General features: G+C 41.2%; 1 protein-coding gene across 1 annotated transcript in view; it reads left to right on the top strand.

The window, feature by feature from the left end:
* Positions 1 to 20386, top strand: part of NFKB1 (nuclear factor kappa B subunit 1) — a gene marked incomplete at both ends in the record, with an annotated part of 117378 nt that overhangs the window by 79334 nt on the left and 17658 nt on the right. Inside the window, 6 exons of the mRNA XM_080697182.1 lie at positions 521 to 659; positions 7800 to 7943; positions 9705 to 9794; positions 11610 to 11804; positions 13409 to 13550; positions 19850 to 19964. Coding sequence (XP_080553308.1) covers positions 521 to 659; positions 7800 to 7943; positions 9705 to 9794; positions 11610 to 11804; positions 13409 to 13550; positions 19850 to 19964 — 825 coding nt within the window. The remainder of the gene's footprint in view (positions 1 to 520; positions 660 to 7799; positions 7944 to 9704; positions 9795 to 11609; positions 11805 to 13408; positions 13551 to 19849; positions 19965 to 20386) is intronic.

The following is a 20386-nucleotide window of genomic DNA, read 5'->3' as shown; positions in this document are numbered from 1 at the left end:
AGAAAATTAAACCAAAAATTGTTAAAATTCCTGATGATCCCAGCACCACCAGAGGAGTAATGTGTTAGAATGCCTCCCAAGCGGGGTTTGGTTCCACCCTCTCAGCATCTGGCTTTTCAGCCAATAAAAGTACCCCCTGCTTCATCTCTTTCTCCACACCCAGCCTTTCTGAGGCTGCAGTAAATGTTCTTGAAGGCTTTTGAGGCCGGTTTGAAAGAGAAGCCTATGCTATGAATTTTATGTGGATGACATTTACAACTGGAAAACATTTGGGATCTTAGACAAAATCATAGAGATTTATAATTCATTAGCATAATGTTATATTTCCATTTCACAATAGCATAAATATATATATGGGTATATGATGCTAAGTTTGGAACTTTCTCCAGGGTACCGTGTGTGTTTTAGCATACATAAGCATTTCATATAAATAAAAGCATAAGGAATGTGTTTAATGTTCAGAATCCCTCCCCAAAAAAGTGTAGTTCTACAACAACATTTGGATCTTTCTACCCTGCAGTTTGCCATCGTCTTCAAAACTCCTAAGTATAAAGATGTCAACATTACAAAACCAGCCTCTGTGTTCGTCCAGCTTCGGAGGAAATCTGATTTGGAAACTAGCGAGCCAAAACCTTTTCTCTACTACCCTGAAATAAAAGGTAACTTGGTTTCTTAGACTCTTGTGCTTGTCCTGTAGAAGATAAGCTGATTAGAAAAGATTAGTCAAGCCAGGCATGGTGGTGTATGCTTGTAATCCCAACATTTAGGGGGCTGAGACAGGAGGATTGCTGTTCGAGGACAGCCTCAGCTACTTAGTGAGGTCCTCAGCAACTCAGAGACCCTGTTTCAAAATTAAGAATAAAAAATAGGGTTGGAGGTATAGCTCAAAGGTAGAATGCCCCTGGGTTCCATCTCCAGTACCACAAAAGAAAGAAAGAAAGAAAGAAAGAAAGAAAGAAAGAAAGAAAGAAAGAAAGAAAGAAAGAAAGGAAGGAAGGAAGGAAGGAAGGAAGAAAGGAAGAAAGAAAAAGAAAAGATAGGTAACATAATATTTTAAGGTCATGGAATGAGTTTAGTCTTTTAAAAGTGATATCTTCACCAAACTTGTAGGAGATTTAGACATTTTAGAATTTTTCTTTGAAACTAAGAACCTAATATTTATTAAATAACTGAGATTTCATATTGTTGAGATGAAAAAATAAGGCTAGCTGTTTAGTTGAATCGGCCTCAGCCAGCCAGCCCTGGTAGTTGAATAGAAACTCAAGCACCATGTAGTGCAGAACTATAAAGTGAATAAAGGATCATTCTTTTTATCCCGAAAAACACTTTAGAAAGGGAGATTAACTAGTCTCATTAAATAGGAACAATGCAAATTATGATTTTGATAAGTACTCAGAGCGAAGCATCCACACACAAAGACACAAGAGTCTATAGAGGAGAGAGCCCTTGGTCCCTCGACTCTAAAGAAACCTTCAATAGAACAGCCTCTTCCATGAGATAGCACTGGGGATGTAGTTCAAGATAAGCATTCAGGGGTTTCCTAGGCTTAGGATCTTTTCAACAACAGAAGTGTGATAGTCAGTATTTATCCAGAAAGAAGAGATGATTATGAGGGCCAAGATGGGCTAATGGAAGCCAAAGCAGATGCAGAAAGCCAGAGTGGCGCTGTTAGTGGCAGAATTTCACATTGATTCTGCAAAGGGGTGGCCCGGCCCATCTACTTTGGAATGTTGTCCCAGCTTCCCATCTTGGCACTGTGGGTGCCATTGGGGAGGCAGTGAGTCAGAAGAGTGATGCAAGGGTCCAGGTGAGCAATGGTGAGGTCAGAAAAGGTGTCAGTCTTCAGGCATGAAGGGAGAAGGCAGAACCAACAGGCAGGCAGCAGTGGCAGCAGGTGGACCTTGACATCGGGTCAGGTGGAAATGGAGGAAAGGCTCAGGAGTTACAGATGGTTCTAGAATTCCCAGACTAAGAAGCTTATGATGTAGTTGACTGGATAAAAAAAACAGGGAGAAGAAGTAGGTTTATGTGGGAAAAGAGGCGCTCCATTTAAAACATGCTGCACTTTAGGTTCCTGAGGGCAGTTCAAGTGCAGTTTCCTAGTAGGCCAATCAAAAAGCAGAGCTTTTGGAATTCAGAAGGGCAGATGATAAACTCAGCATTTAGAAGCATCATGGGTTGAGCTATGATGGGCATCAAACTGGATAGTTATCCAAAGATAATTCCTGATCCAAGTCCATTGGCCTCCACAGAGTCCTGAGTAGATGTGTCCTTTAACATAGTTTCTTTGGTAACCCTATCTCAGATTTATATATTGAAACCACAGTTCTGAGAAGAAATCTATAGACTTCACCAGACCACACAAAAGGCTGAGGTAGAGCAAAATCAGAAGCCCTTGGATTAGAGGGAAGTGAGACTGGAGAGTAGGTCAGTGACACAATTGTCACCAGGAGCCCCGGTCCTGGCTGAGGTTGGAAACCACAAAGGTGTGGCTGCAGCAAGTCATGTGGGTGTTGGATCCTGTGATAGCAACTTGTGAAGGAGGGTGATTTTTGAAGAGGGTCTTCCTTTCCTAGAATTCAAGCTGTGGCAGTAGCATTGAGAAAACATTTGTGTGAGTTTGTGCTTCTCCCTAAGGTTGTGACCTACATGCTGTATCAGCGTGGCAGTGCATTCTTTGTACTGCAATTAAAGGTAACTTGGTTGTATAGACTCTTGTGCCCTCCATGTGAGACTTCAGGGAAATTCCAGTGGCCAAACCAGATGGACCGTGGGGTCCATGGAAGGGGGCCACTATGTGAGGCTCTTGTCTCACTTCCCCACCTTCGAAGTCTTCCAGATTCTTCTATCCATACACGACAACCTGAAAATCACTGTTTTGGGTGAAACACTCAAAGTAGAAATGGAAGAGAAATGTGGCTAATTGTTTGGGGCTTTCTAAAGAAAAAAATTAGTTTCTTCTTCTGAAATATACCCTTAAAAATAACTTTTTTTTTTTTTTTTTTTTTTTTGCTGGTGTAGAAAAGAAAAAAAGAAGAAAACTTAACACATGTAGGCGTCTAGAAGTATTCAAAGCTCAGCTTAGTTTCTCGCCTGCCGTGTCTGCCTTTCCCAGTGCTGTCTGTGCATCCAGAAAGTTTGCCACAGCAAGGGCTTGTTTGGACTGTTTCATTGCTACCCTATCATAGCAGAAGCTTTCTGATACAAGGATTAGAGAATTGGATCCCCTGGAAGTTCAGAATCCCTCCTATATGCTTCAAGCACATACTTTCTAGGCTATCATTGAGTAAAAGCTCCTTGCAATACAAACAGCAGTAAAAACCATCTGGAAAAGTAGCAGAATTAGCCATTGAGTTCCGGAAGAAAGAAATGCCAATACATCAGTTGTGTCATTATGATATTAGAACTGTCTTATTGAGGATAAAGATCACTTTATTTCTTAAAACCTTCTGGATTATAAAAATCCAAGATAATAGGCCCAAGGAGAAATAATCCTGCCAGGCTGTAATGTCAGAAAAGTAGCAGGCCATTAACATTAGAGTAAATATATGGAAATTATCCAAACTGTATAACCCAGGGAGTTATTGTATATGTTTCCCAGAAGTCATTGAATACACCTTCCACTACCCCCAATCCCTGTAGTCACTTCCTAACTTACTGCCTAATAGTATATTCTTTCTTATTTTTATCAGTAAGTAAACTTGTATTATCTACTTATTCGTGTGTCTGTGTACACCCGTAGTAGAAGAAAACTTCTTTAGGACAGAGACTTGATCTTTCTTGTTCAATGCTATGTCTCCAACATCTAGCAGAGCATATGGCAGATGCTCAGTATTCATTAACATCTGTGGGCTGACTTACTGATTGGTCAGTCAAGTTGCCATCTTACTCCAAAAGGCTAATAATATGCTGGCTGCCATCCAGTATGACACTAGATGAAGGTCATAAACCATTGTCTTCTTGCTGCAGAGAATCATCCAGACTTGAGCTCTGAGTCCTCCATGGTCATAGGCATTGGACTTTACAAAACTTCAAGGAAAAGTTGGGTCCAGAGGAACCAGTTAAAATAATCAAATAAGGATGATTGGCAGGGAAGAAGTAGTAGAGCAACTGCTATATGAAAGCAAAGAAATATCATAGTGACTTTTCAGTCCATAAAGATGAAGATTAGGAAGAAAGAATCATAATCTTTAAGTTATGAGCGAGATAGTCAGGATAAATGTAACAACTTTATTGGTAAACTGGAATCCAAAAAGTGAGTGAGAATGAGGTACTTGAACAGGAAGAGATGGTAGAAGCTAAAATTGCATCTACATCTGTAAATTTAACTGTGCTCTAAAATCAACTATTCTCTAAAGCCATTATTAAAGCAATCATAGTAATAGCCTACTATGCAGTGCTGTTTTAGAGTATCTTTCCAAGAGTTACAGTCTAATATAATAAAAGTCCACCAGACTTCAGGTTTGATCTTCAGACTGCCCTGACCTCAGCCAAGTCCTGAGTCCATCCTGGCCTTAGTTCCCTCTTCTGTGAAAGGAGAATTTATAGTGAGTAGCCACTAGTATCCCTTCTAAAATAGGTTATTTCCTAGTACATATCATGGTGCCACTGTCAAAGATAAACCACAAGAAGAAATGAACCAAGCACAAAAATCTCCATGCTCAATTCTGTGGAGATTCAGACTTGTTCTTTTATAAAGCTTATCACATAAAAGTTTCTGAATGTGTTTCTTGTCATTGAAATCATACTGGCGATAGGACAGCTATTATTTTTTTTTTCATTATCTCTTAAAAGTTCCCAATTTACAGTGAAATATGAACAGTGAGTATCTACTTTAAAAGACAAAAGGAGTACAAAGAAAAGACTAACTGATCCTTTGCTAAAAATCATGCCAATAGGTAACATTTCTAATGATAAGTTCTCTGCTCCCCTCTGATGTTTCATAATTTTTTTTTTTTTTTGGTGGTACTGGGTATGGAACGCAGGGGCTTTCTACCTCTAGGCTACACTCCCAGACCTATTTTTTTATATATATATTTTATTTGGAAACAGGGTCTCACTAAGTTGCTGAGAGCTTCCCTAAGTAGCCTAGGCTGGCTTGAACCTGTGCGATCCTCCTGTCTCAGTCTCTCAAGCGCAGGGATTACAAGCGTGCCCCACCACACCCGGCTTTTCTCTCTTTTTATACAGAGGATTAAACCCAGAGGCATTCTGCCTCCTAGCTCTACTCCTACCCCTTTTTACTTCTTTCATTTTGAAATCGGGTCTAAGTTGCTGAAGGTCTCCCTAAATTGCTGAGGCTGGCCTTAAACCTGTGATCCTCCTGTCTCAGTCTCCCAAGTTTCAGGATTACAGGCATGTACCACCACACCTGGCTTGGGTTTCACATTTCCGTGATGAACTAATATTCTATCTGAGACCTGCAGTTTATAGGACAAGTTAATGAGTACAGCTATTGATCAGTTATGATATAAATGATGTGGAAATGTTATAAGTCTGTCTATAATTTTTTGATAAGGAGATTTCTAAAATTTCTTCACTTTAGCTAGGCGTGGTGGCGCACGCTTGTAATCCCAGCATTCGGGAGGCTGAGACCAAAGGATTGCACGGACAGCCTCAGCTACTTAGTGAGGCCCTCCGCAATTTAGTGAGACCCTGTTTCAAAATAAAGAATAAAAAAATAGGGCAGAGGGTGTAGCTTGGAAGTCAGATATCCCTGGGTTTCATCCCCAGACCCACAAAAAAATTAAAAAATTTAAATTTAAGAAAATAAAATTTCTTCACTTCAAAATCAACCCCTTGCCAGGCGTGATGGCGCACACTTGTAATCCCAGTATTTGGGAGGCTGAGACAGGAGGATTACAAGTTTGCTGCAAGCCTCAGCTACTTAGTGAGGCCCTCCACAACTTAGTAAGACCCTGTTTCAAAATAAAGAAAAAAACACAGAGCTGGGGGTGTAACTCAGAGGTAGAATGCCCCTGAGTTGAATCCTCAGTACCACAAAAAAAAAGAAAAAATCAACCCATTCTAACTGAGGTTCATTTTTCTCAAAATTCACCTACCGTGTCCTGTTTTGGTACTGAGTGTGGGTGTGCTTAGTTTGTAAAGGATGGTGTGGTGGATCTTGTTACCCTACTTTCCCCTGCTCCAGCTTTCAGCTGCAGTCAGATATCAGGAGATAACCAGTAAACAACAGCCTTCAATTTAGCCCCAGATGACTGAAACAACCACAGAATTAGAAATAAGTGAAGATTTTTCTGAACACAAACAGTAAAAACTAAAGAATCAAAAATAGGAGTCGTTAAGTATTGGGCAGCTGACTGAAAAAGAATATTGCATTGACTTTGTTTAATGTAAACAAACAAACAAAAACCCTCTTTCAGCCCAAAAGACAGAAGGAAAAAAAAGCAAAATATGTAGTGGGAAAATCAGAAGAGAAAGAAAGGGAAACAGAAAGAAGAAACAAGAGCACGTTGGTAGAGCCCAGAGGCAGTTATAGAACCTAGAAGGGGATGGGAGCTGGTGAGGAGCTCAGAGAGCCAAAGCAAAGGAAAACAGAACCACAAGGGAGTGGACAGCAAGCAGTCCACGCAGCACCCAGACCCAGGCCGTCAAGCCTCGGAGCATCGCTCTGGTCTTAGCCAAGTAGTGGTCTGATGCTCCTAGATTCCCACGTCCTTGAGCACCAGAGCCTGCAGATGCCTTTTCCTTGTGTTGCTAAGTCCACCCCATTTCTGTTATCATAGTGACCATTAAGGAGCTTGTCTCTGGCTGGGGGTGTAGCTCAGTAGTAGAGTGCTTGTCTGGCATGCATGAGGCCCATGGTTCAGTCTCCAGTGCCCAGAGTTGGAGGAGCAACACATCTGAAGTCTGCACTGTCTGCCTCTTAGTTGTCCTACACACAGTGACAGATGATCTCCTGAAAATACCACCCTGTACACATTATTCCCTATTCAAAGACGTTCAATGACTCCCTTGCCTCTAAATTAAATCCCTGAGGTTCATATTCCAGTTGCTCCCCTGCATGGTTCCTGTCTGCCCCACTTCTCAAACATCCATTATGCTAACCTTTCACCCAGCCAAAAGGACTCACCACTGTTCTCATAAGCACGCTGCTCACATTTTCCCTTCATTGCTTGGTTCCCTTTTTATTCCCTTCCCCAAATATCTGCCTTTTCTTCTCTTTACATAATGTTGATCTACCATGAATCTGCACCATGAATTTAACATGAATACTAATATAATGCCATTATGCTAAGTCATTCCCCAGCCACCTTCAAGTACCACCTTGCTAAGTCTTTCCCCCAAGTACTGAATATTTTATACATATACTATGTTGGAGGATCCTTGATAGCAAAGACATTACATCACAGTTCTCTATCTAAACTCAGCATTTAGCTCAGTGTAGATACATAATAAATGTTGGCTAATGTTTGGCATGACCAAGTAAATAATTGTTGACCAAGTTCAATAATGTTTTTTATTCCATATCTTCAGTATCTAAATCTTTGATGGACAGTCTAGTCTCTCACTACTTCTGTCAATATTGGGAACTTGGAAACTTACTTGCAGCGTGGAATTGGGTGTGGACTGCGCTGTGGTCTCTTTGAGGCTCAGCTTGGTCCTTGTACCTATTGGAATAAATACAGTGCTTCTTGAAATTTGGCATCTCTTCCTCCTTGGGCTTTCTATTTCCCTTTAAGGTGTTTAAAAATACCATGAGAATAATAGTCTTTTTGTGGCTAATGGTGGAACTGAATCAATCTTTTCTCCTCTGGTTTCTCTTCCTGTAAATACAGATAAAGAGGAAGTGCAGAGGAAGCGACAGAAGCTCATGCCCAATTTTTCAGATAGCTTCGGCGGTGGCAGTGGTGCGGGGGCTGGAGGCGGAGGCATGTTTGGAACTGGCAGTGGAGGAGGGAGCACTGGAAGTACAGGTCCAGGTACAGAAAACTGCCCTTTCTAGAGCCTTTCATGTGGGAGAGGGAATAGTTCTTTCTATAGGTTTTCAAGCATGTTTGTGGGTTCAGTGGCTGTGACATTATTAAACATGAGATTTCAAGTGAATTAAAATTTTCCTACAAATGTAATTTTATTTTTCAAAGAAATGTTTGTTCATTTTGCAATACAGTACTTACCCTTTAGCCACAGTTTCACTTTTCATGGTTTTGGTTACTTGTGGTCAACTTCAGAAATACACATAGTTGGCTTAACTCAAGAGAGAGACTGGATTCACATAACCTTTATTATAATATGTTGTTATAATTGTTATGTTTTAGCTGGGTGTGGGTGTGCACGCTTGTAATCCCAGCGCTTGGGAAACTGAAACAGGTTCAAAGCCAGCCTCAGCTACTTAGTGAGGCTCTCAGCAACTTAGACCCTGTTTCCAAGTAAGTATAAAATAGGTCTGGGAGGATAGCCTGAAGGTAGAAAAAGCACCTGGGTCCCACCCCCAGTACCACCAAAAGATAATAATAATAATAAAATAATTGTTATGTTTTATGTTTAGTTACTGTAGTTAATCTCCTACTAGGCCTAACCTACAAATTAAAGGTTATCATAGGTATGTATGTATGGGGGGAAATGTGGTATACATAGGACTCGGTCATATCAGTGGTTTCAGGGATTCACTGAGGGGTCTTGGAACTTCTGCCCTGTGGATAAGAGAAAACCACTGCATGTGGATAAGCCCAAAAACTATAGAAAGAAAGACAGCCATCCAAAACCAGTTATCAAAAAATGCCTCTAGATATTTTGGAATAGTTTCCTTTGCTTTTGTTGAAAGAACAGTTGCCTTGGTATTCTTGGAAAACATTTAAAAGATTTTATATTCTATATACTACATTGTAGATGTATCTTACATACCTACGTATACTGTATTGTAGATTATATATACTACATTGTAGAAAATTAGATAACACATATAATTAGAAAATTAGATAACACATAAAATTAGATAACAAAAAATAAAATTAGATAACATATAAAATTCTGCCATTGAACATTAGCCACTTCTATTTTGTGCATGTATTATATAGTAAATGTTTTACAAATTTTCCCATGAGCAGCTGTTATCATCATGAGTATTATTTAAATTAGCTGTTTATTATCATTGCACCATGACTGTGTATATAGAGTCATGTACTGATTTTACCTAACATACTAATATTAATATATTTCTTTGTGGTAACAAAGACTTCATATGAGCATAATCTGTCAAGGATCACTTTTAATGATACATAACATCTTATCAAGTGAGCAATTTTACCCAATTTATCCTTCCTCTAGACTTGCATGAGGATAAACAGCAGTAGCCATTGTCCACTGAGGCATCAGCATGGGTTTCTTCTTTGGATTTGTTTGTTTTTCCCCTCTGCCGGTTATTTTAGTGTTTTGTCTGTAGGCAAGTCTGAGTCAAGGTGTGAGCCCTCATCACTAGCCTGTTCCCTTTACTTTGGGGCAGGACATTTTCTCAGCATGACCTCCTCCATTCTGCCAGGCTAGGGCACTGCCTAATTTGCCAAAATTTAACTTTGCTAAAGTGGAATTTGATGGTCTCCACAGTATGTCTTTACTCTCAGCCAAAACCCCACATGGACCACAGCACCGTCCTCCCACAAAAAGCCTGTGCTCACCTAAGTGACCATCATTGCTGGGTTAAAAGTCTTCCTGGTCCTCCATATTGTTTTTACTTGCCATTTCAGGATATGGCTTCCCACACTACGGATTTCCTACATATGGTGGAATTACCTTCCATCCTGGAACCACCAAGTCCAATGCTGGAATGAAGCACAGTAAGTAACATTTAAGTACAGAGGAAGGAAGAGGGTTAATACTGAAAGGGGTGTTTTTTTATCACTATTTATCACAACATTATCATCCTGAAAAAAATTTAGAAGGTAATTTTCTAAAATATCAGTATTTCTTTTGAATGTATAAACTCTATTCCTGACTATTGTTTATTTGCTTTTTAAGTGGCATGAATGTTTGGGGAGAGCCTTACAAAGAGACATATAAAGACTGTCTATTCAAACATTTCAAAAACCACCAAACTTATCTTTTTGCCTCAAATGCTACACTTTCAAAATCTCTTTGAGTTTTATAAGGTTGGTCTATTATCAACAGGGTTTACATGTTAAAGAAATAATTCTAGCCAGACGTGATGGCATATGCTTGTAATCCCAGTACTTGGGAGGCTGAGACAGGAGAATCACAGATTTGTGGCCAGCTTCAGCTACTTAGTGAAGTCATCTGCAATTTAGTGCGACCCTGTTTCAAAAAAAAAAAGAAGAAGAAGAAGAAAAAAATGACTACAATGCCTCAACTAAAAAAACATTTTTTAAATGGGGCTGAAGGTAGCTTGGAGGCAGAGTGCCCCTAGGTTCAATCCCCAGTACTTTAAAAAAAAAAAATTCTATATAGTCTTTCCATTTATTGAATTTTATTTTATTTATTTATTTTTTTAGGTACTGGAGATGGAACTCAGGGGCATTCTATCTCTGACCTACACCCCCAGACCTATTTTTTATTCTTATTTTGAAACAAGATCTCACTGAGTTACAAAGGACCTCACTAAGTAGCTGTGGCTGTCCGCAAACCTTGATCCTCCTGTCTTAGCCTCCCAAATGCTGGGATTACAAGTGTGCTCCACCACACCTGGCTCCCATTTATTAAATATTTGTTATGTGGCAGATGTTTTATATGCCTTAACTGTAATCTCTTTTTAAATATTTTAATTGACTTTATTTTTTATTCTAGAATCAGATAGCACTTCATTCCATAAAATAGAATAAATGATCCCCTTAACTTTATGACTACTCTGTAAAAATAGTATCTCCACTTGAAAGATAGATGGTACCACAGTTAGAAGTGTTCTTTCACTCACCAAAGTTCATGGCAGAGTCTGCTGATAAACCCTAGGTGCTCTTGTACAGGTGTTCTCTGTCAGGTAACAGTCAGACCAGAAAGAGCACGATCAGAAACAGCACTGGAGACCTCCCACACCAAAGAAAATGCATTGAGGTCACATCTTTATAACTTGCCTTGCTAATGAGGGGTAGGGAAAAAATAGCTGCTGTCCTTTCAAAAACTTTAAGTTTCCATTTCCCTTCAATACACAGAAGAGCTTTATTTTACTTTTCTCCTTTATAAACAAAATAAGATTTACGTTTTTAGAAGTATAATTGAAAGATGTTTTAGAAGTGTTTTTTAAAACTTCAAAACTTTTTTATGATATGAAACTTTTAAAAAGAATTGCAAGGCCAGACGTGATGGTGCACAATTGTAACCCAGCATTCAGGTGGCTGAGATAGGACGATTGTGGTTTGCAGAAAGCCTCAGCTACTTAATGAGGTCCTCTGTAACTCAGTGAGACCCTGTTTCAAAATAAAGAATAAAAAATATGGCTGGGGGTGTAGCTCAGAAGTAGAATGCCCCTGGATTCCATCCCCAGTGCTAAAAAAAAAAAAAAAAGAATTTAAAATTCTTTTATTTTCTTTTTGCAGCAAACTTGTCTCCTATTTTTATCTGATCTACAATGAAATAATAAACTATAACGTACTTGATAGATTTTGCTGAGAAAACGCTGATATTTTTACATTTAATCTTAGGAATCATAAACACTCAATCTAAAAATGACTCTGAAAGTTGTGACAAGAGCAATGACAGCGAGACTGCAAGACTGTCTGAGAAAGTCACTGACACCACAGGAGGAGACAAGGAGCCCCGCCAGGCCAGCCATGGGAACTGTGAATTCACACGGGTGTGCTCAGGGAGTGGAACGGAAGAGGATGCGGGGATCCGAGGTACACCAGCACATACGCACTGTATCTGTGGCTGTGGATGGGCTCAGTTCTGGGTACAGAAAGCCATTTCCAGAAAATGGGTATCTTTTCTATTAATCTAAAGATGACATATCAGCATCTAGTTCCATATGTTCTTCAAATTTCTATGTACCTTTTGAAAAGCATGTATCTGGTCATTTTATTCTTACTAGGATTTCCATTTTCCCCGTGCTATCTTTGTAAAGTATAGAAGTTTGCATATATGTTGTCCCCTCATAACTGCACAGTTTGGGGGGTGTCATGAGAGACAGTCAGCTTCTTTTCTGACACAGATAATACAGAACAGTTTCCATATCCTTCAGCATCACTCACCCCTTTTGGCATCTAGCGTAAGGGTCAGTAATGCTAAAGTGGAACTTGGCCTGACAGTGGAACTTTTGTTTATATCTTGGCACCTCTTTTAATAAGTAAGATTCAGAAGAAGTGCAGTTGTGTCTCCTTGAAACTAGTACTCATTCATGGGTGTGTTCTGATTCTAGGGCATTTAAATGGTACTCAGAAGATTTCTTCTGTGAGAGGAAAAGAGTCAGTGTTGAACCCAGGGGCATTCCTCCTCCAAGTTATACCCCAGACCTAGTTTTGGGGTGTGTGTGTGTGTGTGTGTGTGTGTGTGTGTGTGTCACTGGTGATGGGACCTAGGGGCATTCTACCTTTGAGCCACATCCCCAGCCTATTTTTTATTCTTTATTTTGAAACAGGGTCTCACTGAGTTGGAAAGGGCCTCACTAAGTAGTAGCTGAGATTGTCCTCGAACCACTATTCTCCTGTCTCGGTCTCCCAAATGCTGGGATTACAATCGTGTGCCACCACGCCCAGATTCTATTTTTTATTCAGAAACAGAGTCTCACTAAGTTGCAGAGGGCCTCACTAAATAGCTAGGGCTAGCCATGAACCTGTGATTCTCCTGTCTCAGCCTCCCAAGTACTGGGATTACAAGCATGCACCACCATGCCCAGCTCAAATATGATCTCTATTACATATTCTTCTTTTTCTCTTTTTTTTTTAATATTGTTTAAAAGTATATAAGCCATGCATTGCCAGAGAGCCATAAAGCATGGCCTGCTTTGTTCCTGAAGGTCACAATTTGCCATTCCTTGACCTTAAAGGAGCAAACTGCAAAATCACTAGTGGCTGACTGGATGTTACCTATCTGTGGCAGAGACTCATGTTTCTTGAAACTTTGACTAACCCAATAGTTGTGGAAGATTCCAGTGAAGGATTATTTTACAAAGAGACTGGTTATTTAAAAATCATGGCAAATCTAATCAACATTGTTTGGATATTGATTATTCCCCTAAAATAATGGACATTGGTTACTCTCCTTAAAATAAGAGACATTTCTAAATATTTTACCCTACAAGCTATAAATAGATTTTTTTAGATTATTCTGTTAACAACATTGGTTAGTGAGCTAGTATCCAAATGTCTAATGGATACAATCCAAAAGCATTGAGATTTGTGCTATGGTTTCAGAACACTGACGATCATGGTCCTGGCCTCGAGCATGAGGTGCCTATAGGGCAAATGTAGGAAACTCAACTGTCACTGCGGTTATTGTCTTGCAGATAACCTCTTTCTGGAGAAGGCCATGCAGCTGGCCAAGCGGCATGCCAATGCCCTTTTTGACTACGCAGTAACAGGAGATGTGAAGATGCTGCTGGCTGTCCAGCGCCACCTCACTGCAGTGCAAGATGAGAACGGGGACAGGTGAGTCAGAACTTTGGGGTTGTTTCAGAGTAGGGAAGAGAGAAAAGTGCTGAGTAATGCATCCTGGCTCAAGATAAAAAAGAACTGCTGGAAGTCACGAGGTCCTGGAACTGGAACATTGGGTCAAGAAAAGTAATGCGTCAGAGGTCGAATAGCAAGATTGCTTCTCCTATTTTGCTGCTCTTACCCATTGGACTCTATAGTAGCCAAAGTGCTCATCTAAGAGTATATCTCTCTAGGCAAGAAAACAAATGTATGTAGGTGATGATACTTTTGATAACCTTGCTTTATTTATTGAAATAATGTTGAGGTCACAGTGGCAACTGTGGCCGCAGCAACGACAGCTGGCAGTGGCTAAATAGGACCTGTACCCCTCTGAGAAACCCCAGACATCAGATTTTGGTTTAATATCTGATTGAGAAAACATATAGAGACGTGTATAGCCATGACTTCCTACCCAAAATATAAGAGAGAAGAGACAGACCTAGATGGTGGAGACAGCAGTGGCGGCGGCGGCAGCCAGTATTCGAGAGAGGTAGATAAATCCAATCCAACCCACCTTGAACTGTTGGAGGAATCTCCCCAAAAAAGACTTCACCTGCCCCACATGCTCAGGAATTCTGGACAACATACTATGTAAGAAAAATGCTCAGGAGGGGGGCCAAGATGGTGGCAGTGGCGGCAGCCAGTATCGAGGAGAGGTAGGTAGATTCATTCTAATCCACCCTGAACTTTTGAGGAAATCTCCCCAAAAGTAGACTGCACCTGCCCCACATGCTCAGGAACTCTGGAAAACATAGTATGTAAGAAAAATGTTCGGGGCATGTCAGATGGAGCCCCATATAAGCGGGTTGGCCGGCATCCTGTGTCCTGGGAGCCACAGGTGCTCCTCTGCACAGTGCTGGGGCTGGGTGCACTCAGAGCAGCAGAACCCACTCTCCCTGGTGAAGCTGTGGGCCTCCACTCCTGGTGGGGAGATAAAACACATTGCTACTAAGTACTTGGGCCCCCAACTCCTGCAAAAGAACACATACTGTTTTCTTTTATTAAAAAATATGGAAGAGGGAGGAAGATGGCGGCTGCAGCGGCAACCACAGCCAGAGCAGTGTGGGTTGGCAGTGGCTGAATAAGACATGCATCCCTCTGAGAAACCCTGGACAACAGATTTTTATTTAATAGCTGATTGGGACAACACACAGAAACATTTCCAGTCATGAATTCCTATCTGAAATATAGGAGAGAGAGTGGAAAATGGCAGAATTAGAGGCAAGACGCCAGCACAACGCCTGCCACACATGCACAGGAATACATAACAACATACTCTAGGAGAGACCAAAAAGGTGGCGGCAGCCAGTATTCAGGAGAGATAGACAGATCCAACCAAATCCACCTTGAATTTTTTAAGAAATCTCCCCCAAAGTAGACTGTTCCTGCCCCACATGCTCAGGCACTCTGGACAACATACTCTGTAAGAAAAAGTTTCACAGAGACAGACCAAGATGGCAGCGGCGGCGGCGGCGGCAGCCAATATTCCAGAGAGGCAGACAGATCCAATTTAATCCACCTTGAATTTTTGAAGAAATATCCCAAAAGTAGACTGCTCCCGCCGCATATGTGCAGGAAAATGTCTGGGGCAAGTCAGAGGGAGCTCTGGGCCAGCTCATTGCACCAGGTGTCTGGGAGACCTCAGCTCATGGCTGCCACTCTCATCTACGCTGCACTGGGGGCCAGGGTGTGCTTGCAGCCATTCTCCATGGTGAGGCTGCGAGCCTCCACTTTCAGTGGGGAGATAAAATTCATTGCTGCTAGGGAATTGGGCTCCCAGCTTCTGCAAATGACACGTGCTGTTTTCTCCTACTTAAAGAAAAAAAAATTTTATATATATATATATATATATATATATATATATATATATGTGTGTGTGTGTGTGTGTGTATATATGTATATACACACACACACATACATACATACATACATACATACATACATACATACATACAGAGGGAAAAATGGGAACCTTTGTAAACATCCTGCTCACAGTGACAGGAACCGGAGCCTGCAGCATGGTGAGGCCGGATCTGGAGCCAGTGAGGTTGGGCCCAGAGCCTGTTGAGTGAAAGGCCTGAAATTGGGGCCTGCTCCACAGCAAAGGGCCAGCGAGTTTCTTTGGCTGTGTGGTCTGGAAGCACTATAAGCTGCCACTGCCTCACCTAATTTCGCAGCAGATTTCCAGATCCAAGTGACCTCTATTAGAAAAAATTGGTTGTGAGTGGATCATCTTGTCAAAGTTACTCACCTGGCTTCTGGCTTTTAGGTTTTCAGTAAGTGGGAATAAGTGTGGAGAAATAAAAGCTCTAATACATTGTTGGAGGGATTGCAAGTTGGTGCAACCACTTTGGAGAACAGTATAGAAGAGCCTCAGAAGAAGGAAAATGAACTTACCATATGATCCAGCAATACCACCTCTCGGTATCTACCAAAAAGAGTGAAAACCAAAATACCAAACTAATGCATGAACAACCATGTTCATAGCTGACAGTTCATCATTGCCAAACTGTGGGACCAGCGAAGCTATCCTTCAACGGATGAGTGGATTTCAGAACAGTGGGATATGTACGCAATGGAATTTTGCCCAGCCATAAGGGAGAACAAAATTATGGCATTTATAGTGAAATGTCACAAAAACTAAGAAATCAGATGCTTTTCTTACTGTGCAAAATATTAGGGAGAAATGGGTAACAGGAGGAACTCAAGATGAAGAAGGGACCCTACAGAGGAGCAATGAAGGTGACATATCTGAGGGATAAGAGAGAGGATAAGGGAAACTCTTTAGAGCACATGATGTACTTAAATATATCAAAGTCAATCAGGAAGCCAAGCATGGGTAGGAGGGAGGAGGAGGGAAGGGGTTAGAGATTGAGTAGGGGCTGATTGGGTGATATGTGCATGTATATCTCCACAAGACCCCTGAAGCATTGCAAACCTGTGTATTTGTAATGATAGTGTACTCAGTAAGTCCAGTGACGGCAGCAATAGCAGTAAAGTGAGTAAGAGGTGGTGGTCATTTTCTCCCGGCTGCTCCTTCCTTCTCTCCCAGATCTGTTAATGGTCACCAGTATGTGAGTGGGACAGACTCTTGTGATAGCTCCAGCCCGTGCTGTGTGGGAGGCCAACATTCCAAACACCATGCCTGTCATTCCTGCTATTACTGAGATTATATTTGCAAAGCCGCCTGGCTTCTTTCTAAAACTGTCCTCTTAGTCCTTCCATTGAGACTTCTAAAGTGATCTCAAAAGCCCATAAAAATATAACGAGAAGCAGCCTTCAGATTCAAGCAACTGCTTTCTCTAAAATACAGCATCCAAAAATAGTGCCAACACTGAGAAATCCTTTTCTGTGGAAGATCTCTTGAGTGCTGTATTTTAAGTCTCAGTTTAAAAACTGAACCAAACACTTGAGGAAAGTGCCAACTCGGAGTTTCAAGCAAGACCTTTGTTCTCATTCCTCACAGCGTAACCAAGGATGTGGTATAACGACTGGCCTTGTTATACAGTATGAGAGGAACTGGTACAACATTCTTTGTGTAAGACCATGAGCGACAGAATGTTTTTCTGGGCTCAGTAATCTAGTTAGCATTCAATAACCACAAGAGAAAGCAGTTAACCAAGGCAGGACAACAGTGTTTCGGGGGATTCACTGAGCTGATGGGACTACAGAAGGAGAGCACATGTACATTAGGAGGGTGATGCTGATGTCCAAAGGGAGGATTGTGGAAGGGGATGCAGGTCCATGCAATCCAGGGAGGCATTGAGGAGAAAGAATGGACACATGTAAGATCCTGGACATACCTGGCGAGGCCTTGGAAGGAGCCTTCCTTGTCAAAGCAGGAAATGAGTACATAGAGTCTCCTTCTGGGACCCCCAAACACTCACACAAGCAGGCTTTCTTAAGAGGCCAAAGAAGGTTACTTGGAACTAAAGAGCAGTCCTGTGAGGAGTACAGACAAGGAACAGCAGGCTTTCACAGCCTAGGCCTCTTGTTTTCATCGAGCTTGTCAGATTTGGCTCATAATCAGAATCTTGGAGCCATTAGTCACTATAGAAAAATACAATAAAGAAAAAAATATAAAACCCTCTGGTACTGAGTAAATTCCCATGAAGGTGTGAGGATTTGAGGGGGAGGAGAAATGTACTTACACGATGAAATGCAGAGCTGTCCATGGGAATTTTTAGGCAGTCTTTGAAGCACAACCTTTTCTTGATATGTATACATCATGCCCTTTTCTGAAGTCTGCTTCGAGCACTCTGTGTCAAGAAGAGTAATGAAGCCCACAATCCATTGATTTAAAAATACCTCTCAGGTAGTAAGATCATGATTTAGTTGGGTTTTTGTTTTTCTATTGTGGTGGTGGTGGTGGTAGTTTTTGAGGTACTGGGGATTGAACCCCAGAACATCCTACTTCTGAGCTATACCTTCAGCCCTAATTAATTATTTAGAAACAGTTTCTCTCTAAGTCATTGAGGCTAGCCTCAAGCCTGTGATCCTCCTGTCTCAGCCTCCCAAGTACTGGTTACAGGGATGCACCACTAAGCCCAACTCACAAGTTATTTTTTTAGGCCCTCCTATGCCAGTGATCATCCCAAATAAAATATACACGTTGCTGCTAAGAAAGAAGCCTGACTAAAACAACACCTCATATCTTTTTTTTTTTTTTTTTTTTTTTGGTGGTACTGGGGTTCCTGGAAACCCTTCTACCTCCAGGCTATACTCCCAGACCTTTTTTTTTTTTTTTTTTGGAAACAGGGTCTTTTTTTATTTGGAAACTGGGTCTCTTAAGCCAGTGAGGCTAGATTCGAACCTGCATGATCCTCCTGTCTCCGCCTGCCAAGCGCAGGGATTACAAGTGTGTACCACCACGCCTGGCAACACCTTATATCTTTGAATTAGAAAAACTCCAGCCTGCACCTCCAATGCCCACTGTACTGCCTCTGTGGGGTACCTCATGTGTGCTCTGCATCGTGGTCTATCCGTGATCTTAGAAGTTCACCTGCAGGTCTGTAGAGCCAGGTGCATATATCTCTTGTGTGGAATACCTGAAGGGATAAAAGATGACCCTGGAGTAACACAGTCCTGGGCTGGAATCCAGCTTCACCACTGCTTCCAGCTATGTGACCTTGCTTGCTATTATGCCAGTGAGTCTGTTTTCATTATCCAAGAAACCAGGAAAAGATCATCTGTCTCAAAGGATTACACCTGATGTTAGGATTAGAGTATAACATCAAATGCTTAGCCTAGACTGATAGAAGCTTTCAATATATAGCCAATGTTGTTGTTATTGGGTTTTTCAAGATAACTTTAACAGTATCTTTAGCAACTTAAAACCAGGAGTGATGTTTGACACTCACCAATATTTCCCCCCTCATTATCGTAGGTTCTGTCATTCTTTTACTGCTTAAAGTGTGCTAGGACTGTAAGGCTGACTAGGTACAAGATCTGCCCCAGGCAAACCACAGGCCAGGGAAGGATCTAGGCAGTGGTGGAACCAACAGGGAACATGAGAGGGAACAACTTGTTCTGCCTTGGAAGTTGAGGAAGTGCTCTCTCAGAATGTAAGGTTGGAAGTGAATGTAAAGGAGGAAGTAAGCGTTGTACAGGTAGAGGAGGGGACCAGAAACGTTCCCATCAGGAGAAATAGTCACTGGATGTGGAGCAAGGTGCGAGGTGGGGAGATAGAGGGTCACTTCATTTCTTCAGAAGTTTGCTTTAAGAGTACCCCCCCCCAGTAGTTAAAAGCCTGTCTCCCTTCTCCCCTCCTGGGATCTAGGAAGATCTTTAAGAAACCACCACACTGTACTTTGGAGGAGGGTGGCAAGGCTAGGTAACTGAATCATTCTGAAAAACTCCTAGTGCCAGGCATTCATTTTTCCATGCACCGACTGTATGTCAAGGAAAAGGTAGAGGGGAAAATGCCAAAAAGCATGGTGCAAAGGTAGAGTGGGGATGTAAGCTAGGCCCCTCTGGCTTGAAGCCTACATGCTGTTATACTTCAGGGGGTCAGACATAGATGCTCCTGGGCCAGAGAGGCACCATGAGTATAGTTGTCCTCAGGAGGTAGGTTGGAAGGGCAGAGCCTCTGAGAGAGCATTCCACCTCAAATCAGAACACTGTACAGTTTCAGAACATTTTAGGGCCAAGTAAAACTGGTATGCAAACCAGATTCAATCTGCAAGTCCATTTCTTGAGAAATCTTTTGTTCATTAATACATAGGCCAAATACTGAAACTATGTTTTTATTCCAGTGTCTTACACTTAGCCGTCATCCATCTTCATGCTCAGCTTGTGAGGGACCTGCTAGAAGTGACATCTGGTTTGATTTGTGATGAAATTATCAACATGAGAAATGATCTTTACCAGGTAAGCAAAAATCACGGAGACAACTGAGAAAAACTCATAGTTGCGGGTGGAGGGAAGCTGTTTTTATTTTATATGTGTATATGCCACTTCTGGTAATATTAACAGCAAAAGTACAACAAAACTTTGTAGGTAATCCTAAAAGCCTATTAGTTGGAAATGTCATTTTATGAATTGATATCCTTTTATCTATGGGCATGATAGCAATCATCTATACTGAAATTCAGTATCTTGCTGGGGAAGGGCAAACTTTAAACTTTAGAAATCAAGGAGTTACATTTTAGAAGGAGAGCCTAGAGTAAAAATATCACATCTGTCAAGAAAAAAAAGTGTAAAAAATTAGGTTTGAAAGCCAGTACTTTAAGAATTTTGAGATCTACTGAAATGTGCTTTGACAACATCCAGGTTAAATGAATATCAAATAA

Source organism: Muscardinus avellanarius (genome assembly GCF_963383645.1).
Source record: "Muscardinus avellanarius genome assembly, chromosome: 6".
In the NCBI taxonomy this organism is placed as follows: Eukaryota; Metazoa; Chordata; class Mammalia; order Rodentia; family Gliridae; genus Muscardinus; species Muscardinus avellanarius.
This window is presented reverse-complemented; position numbering and strand designations above follow the sequence as displayed.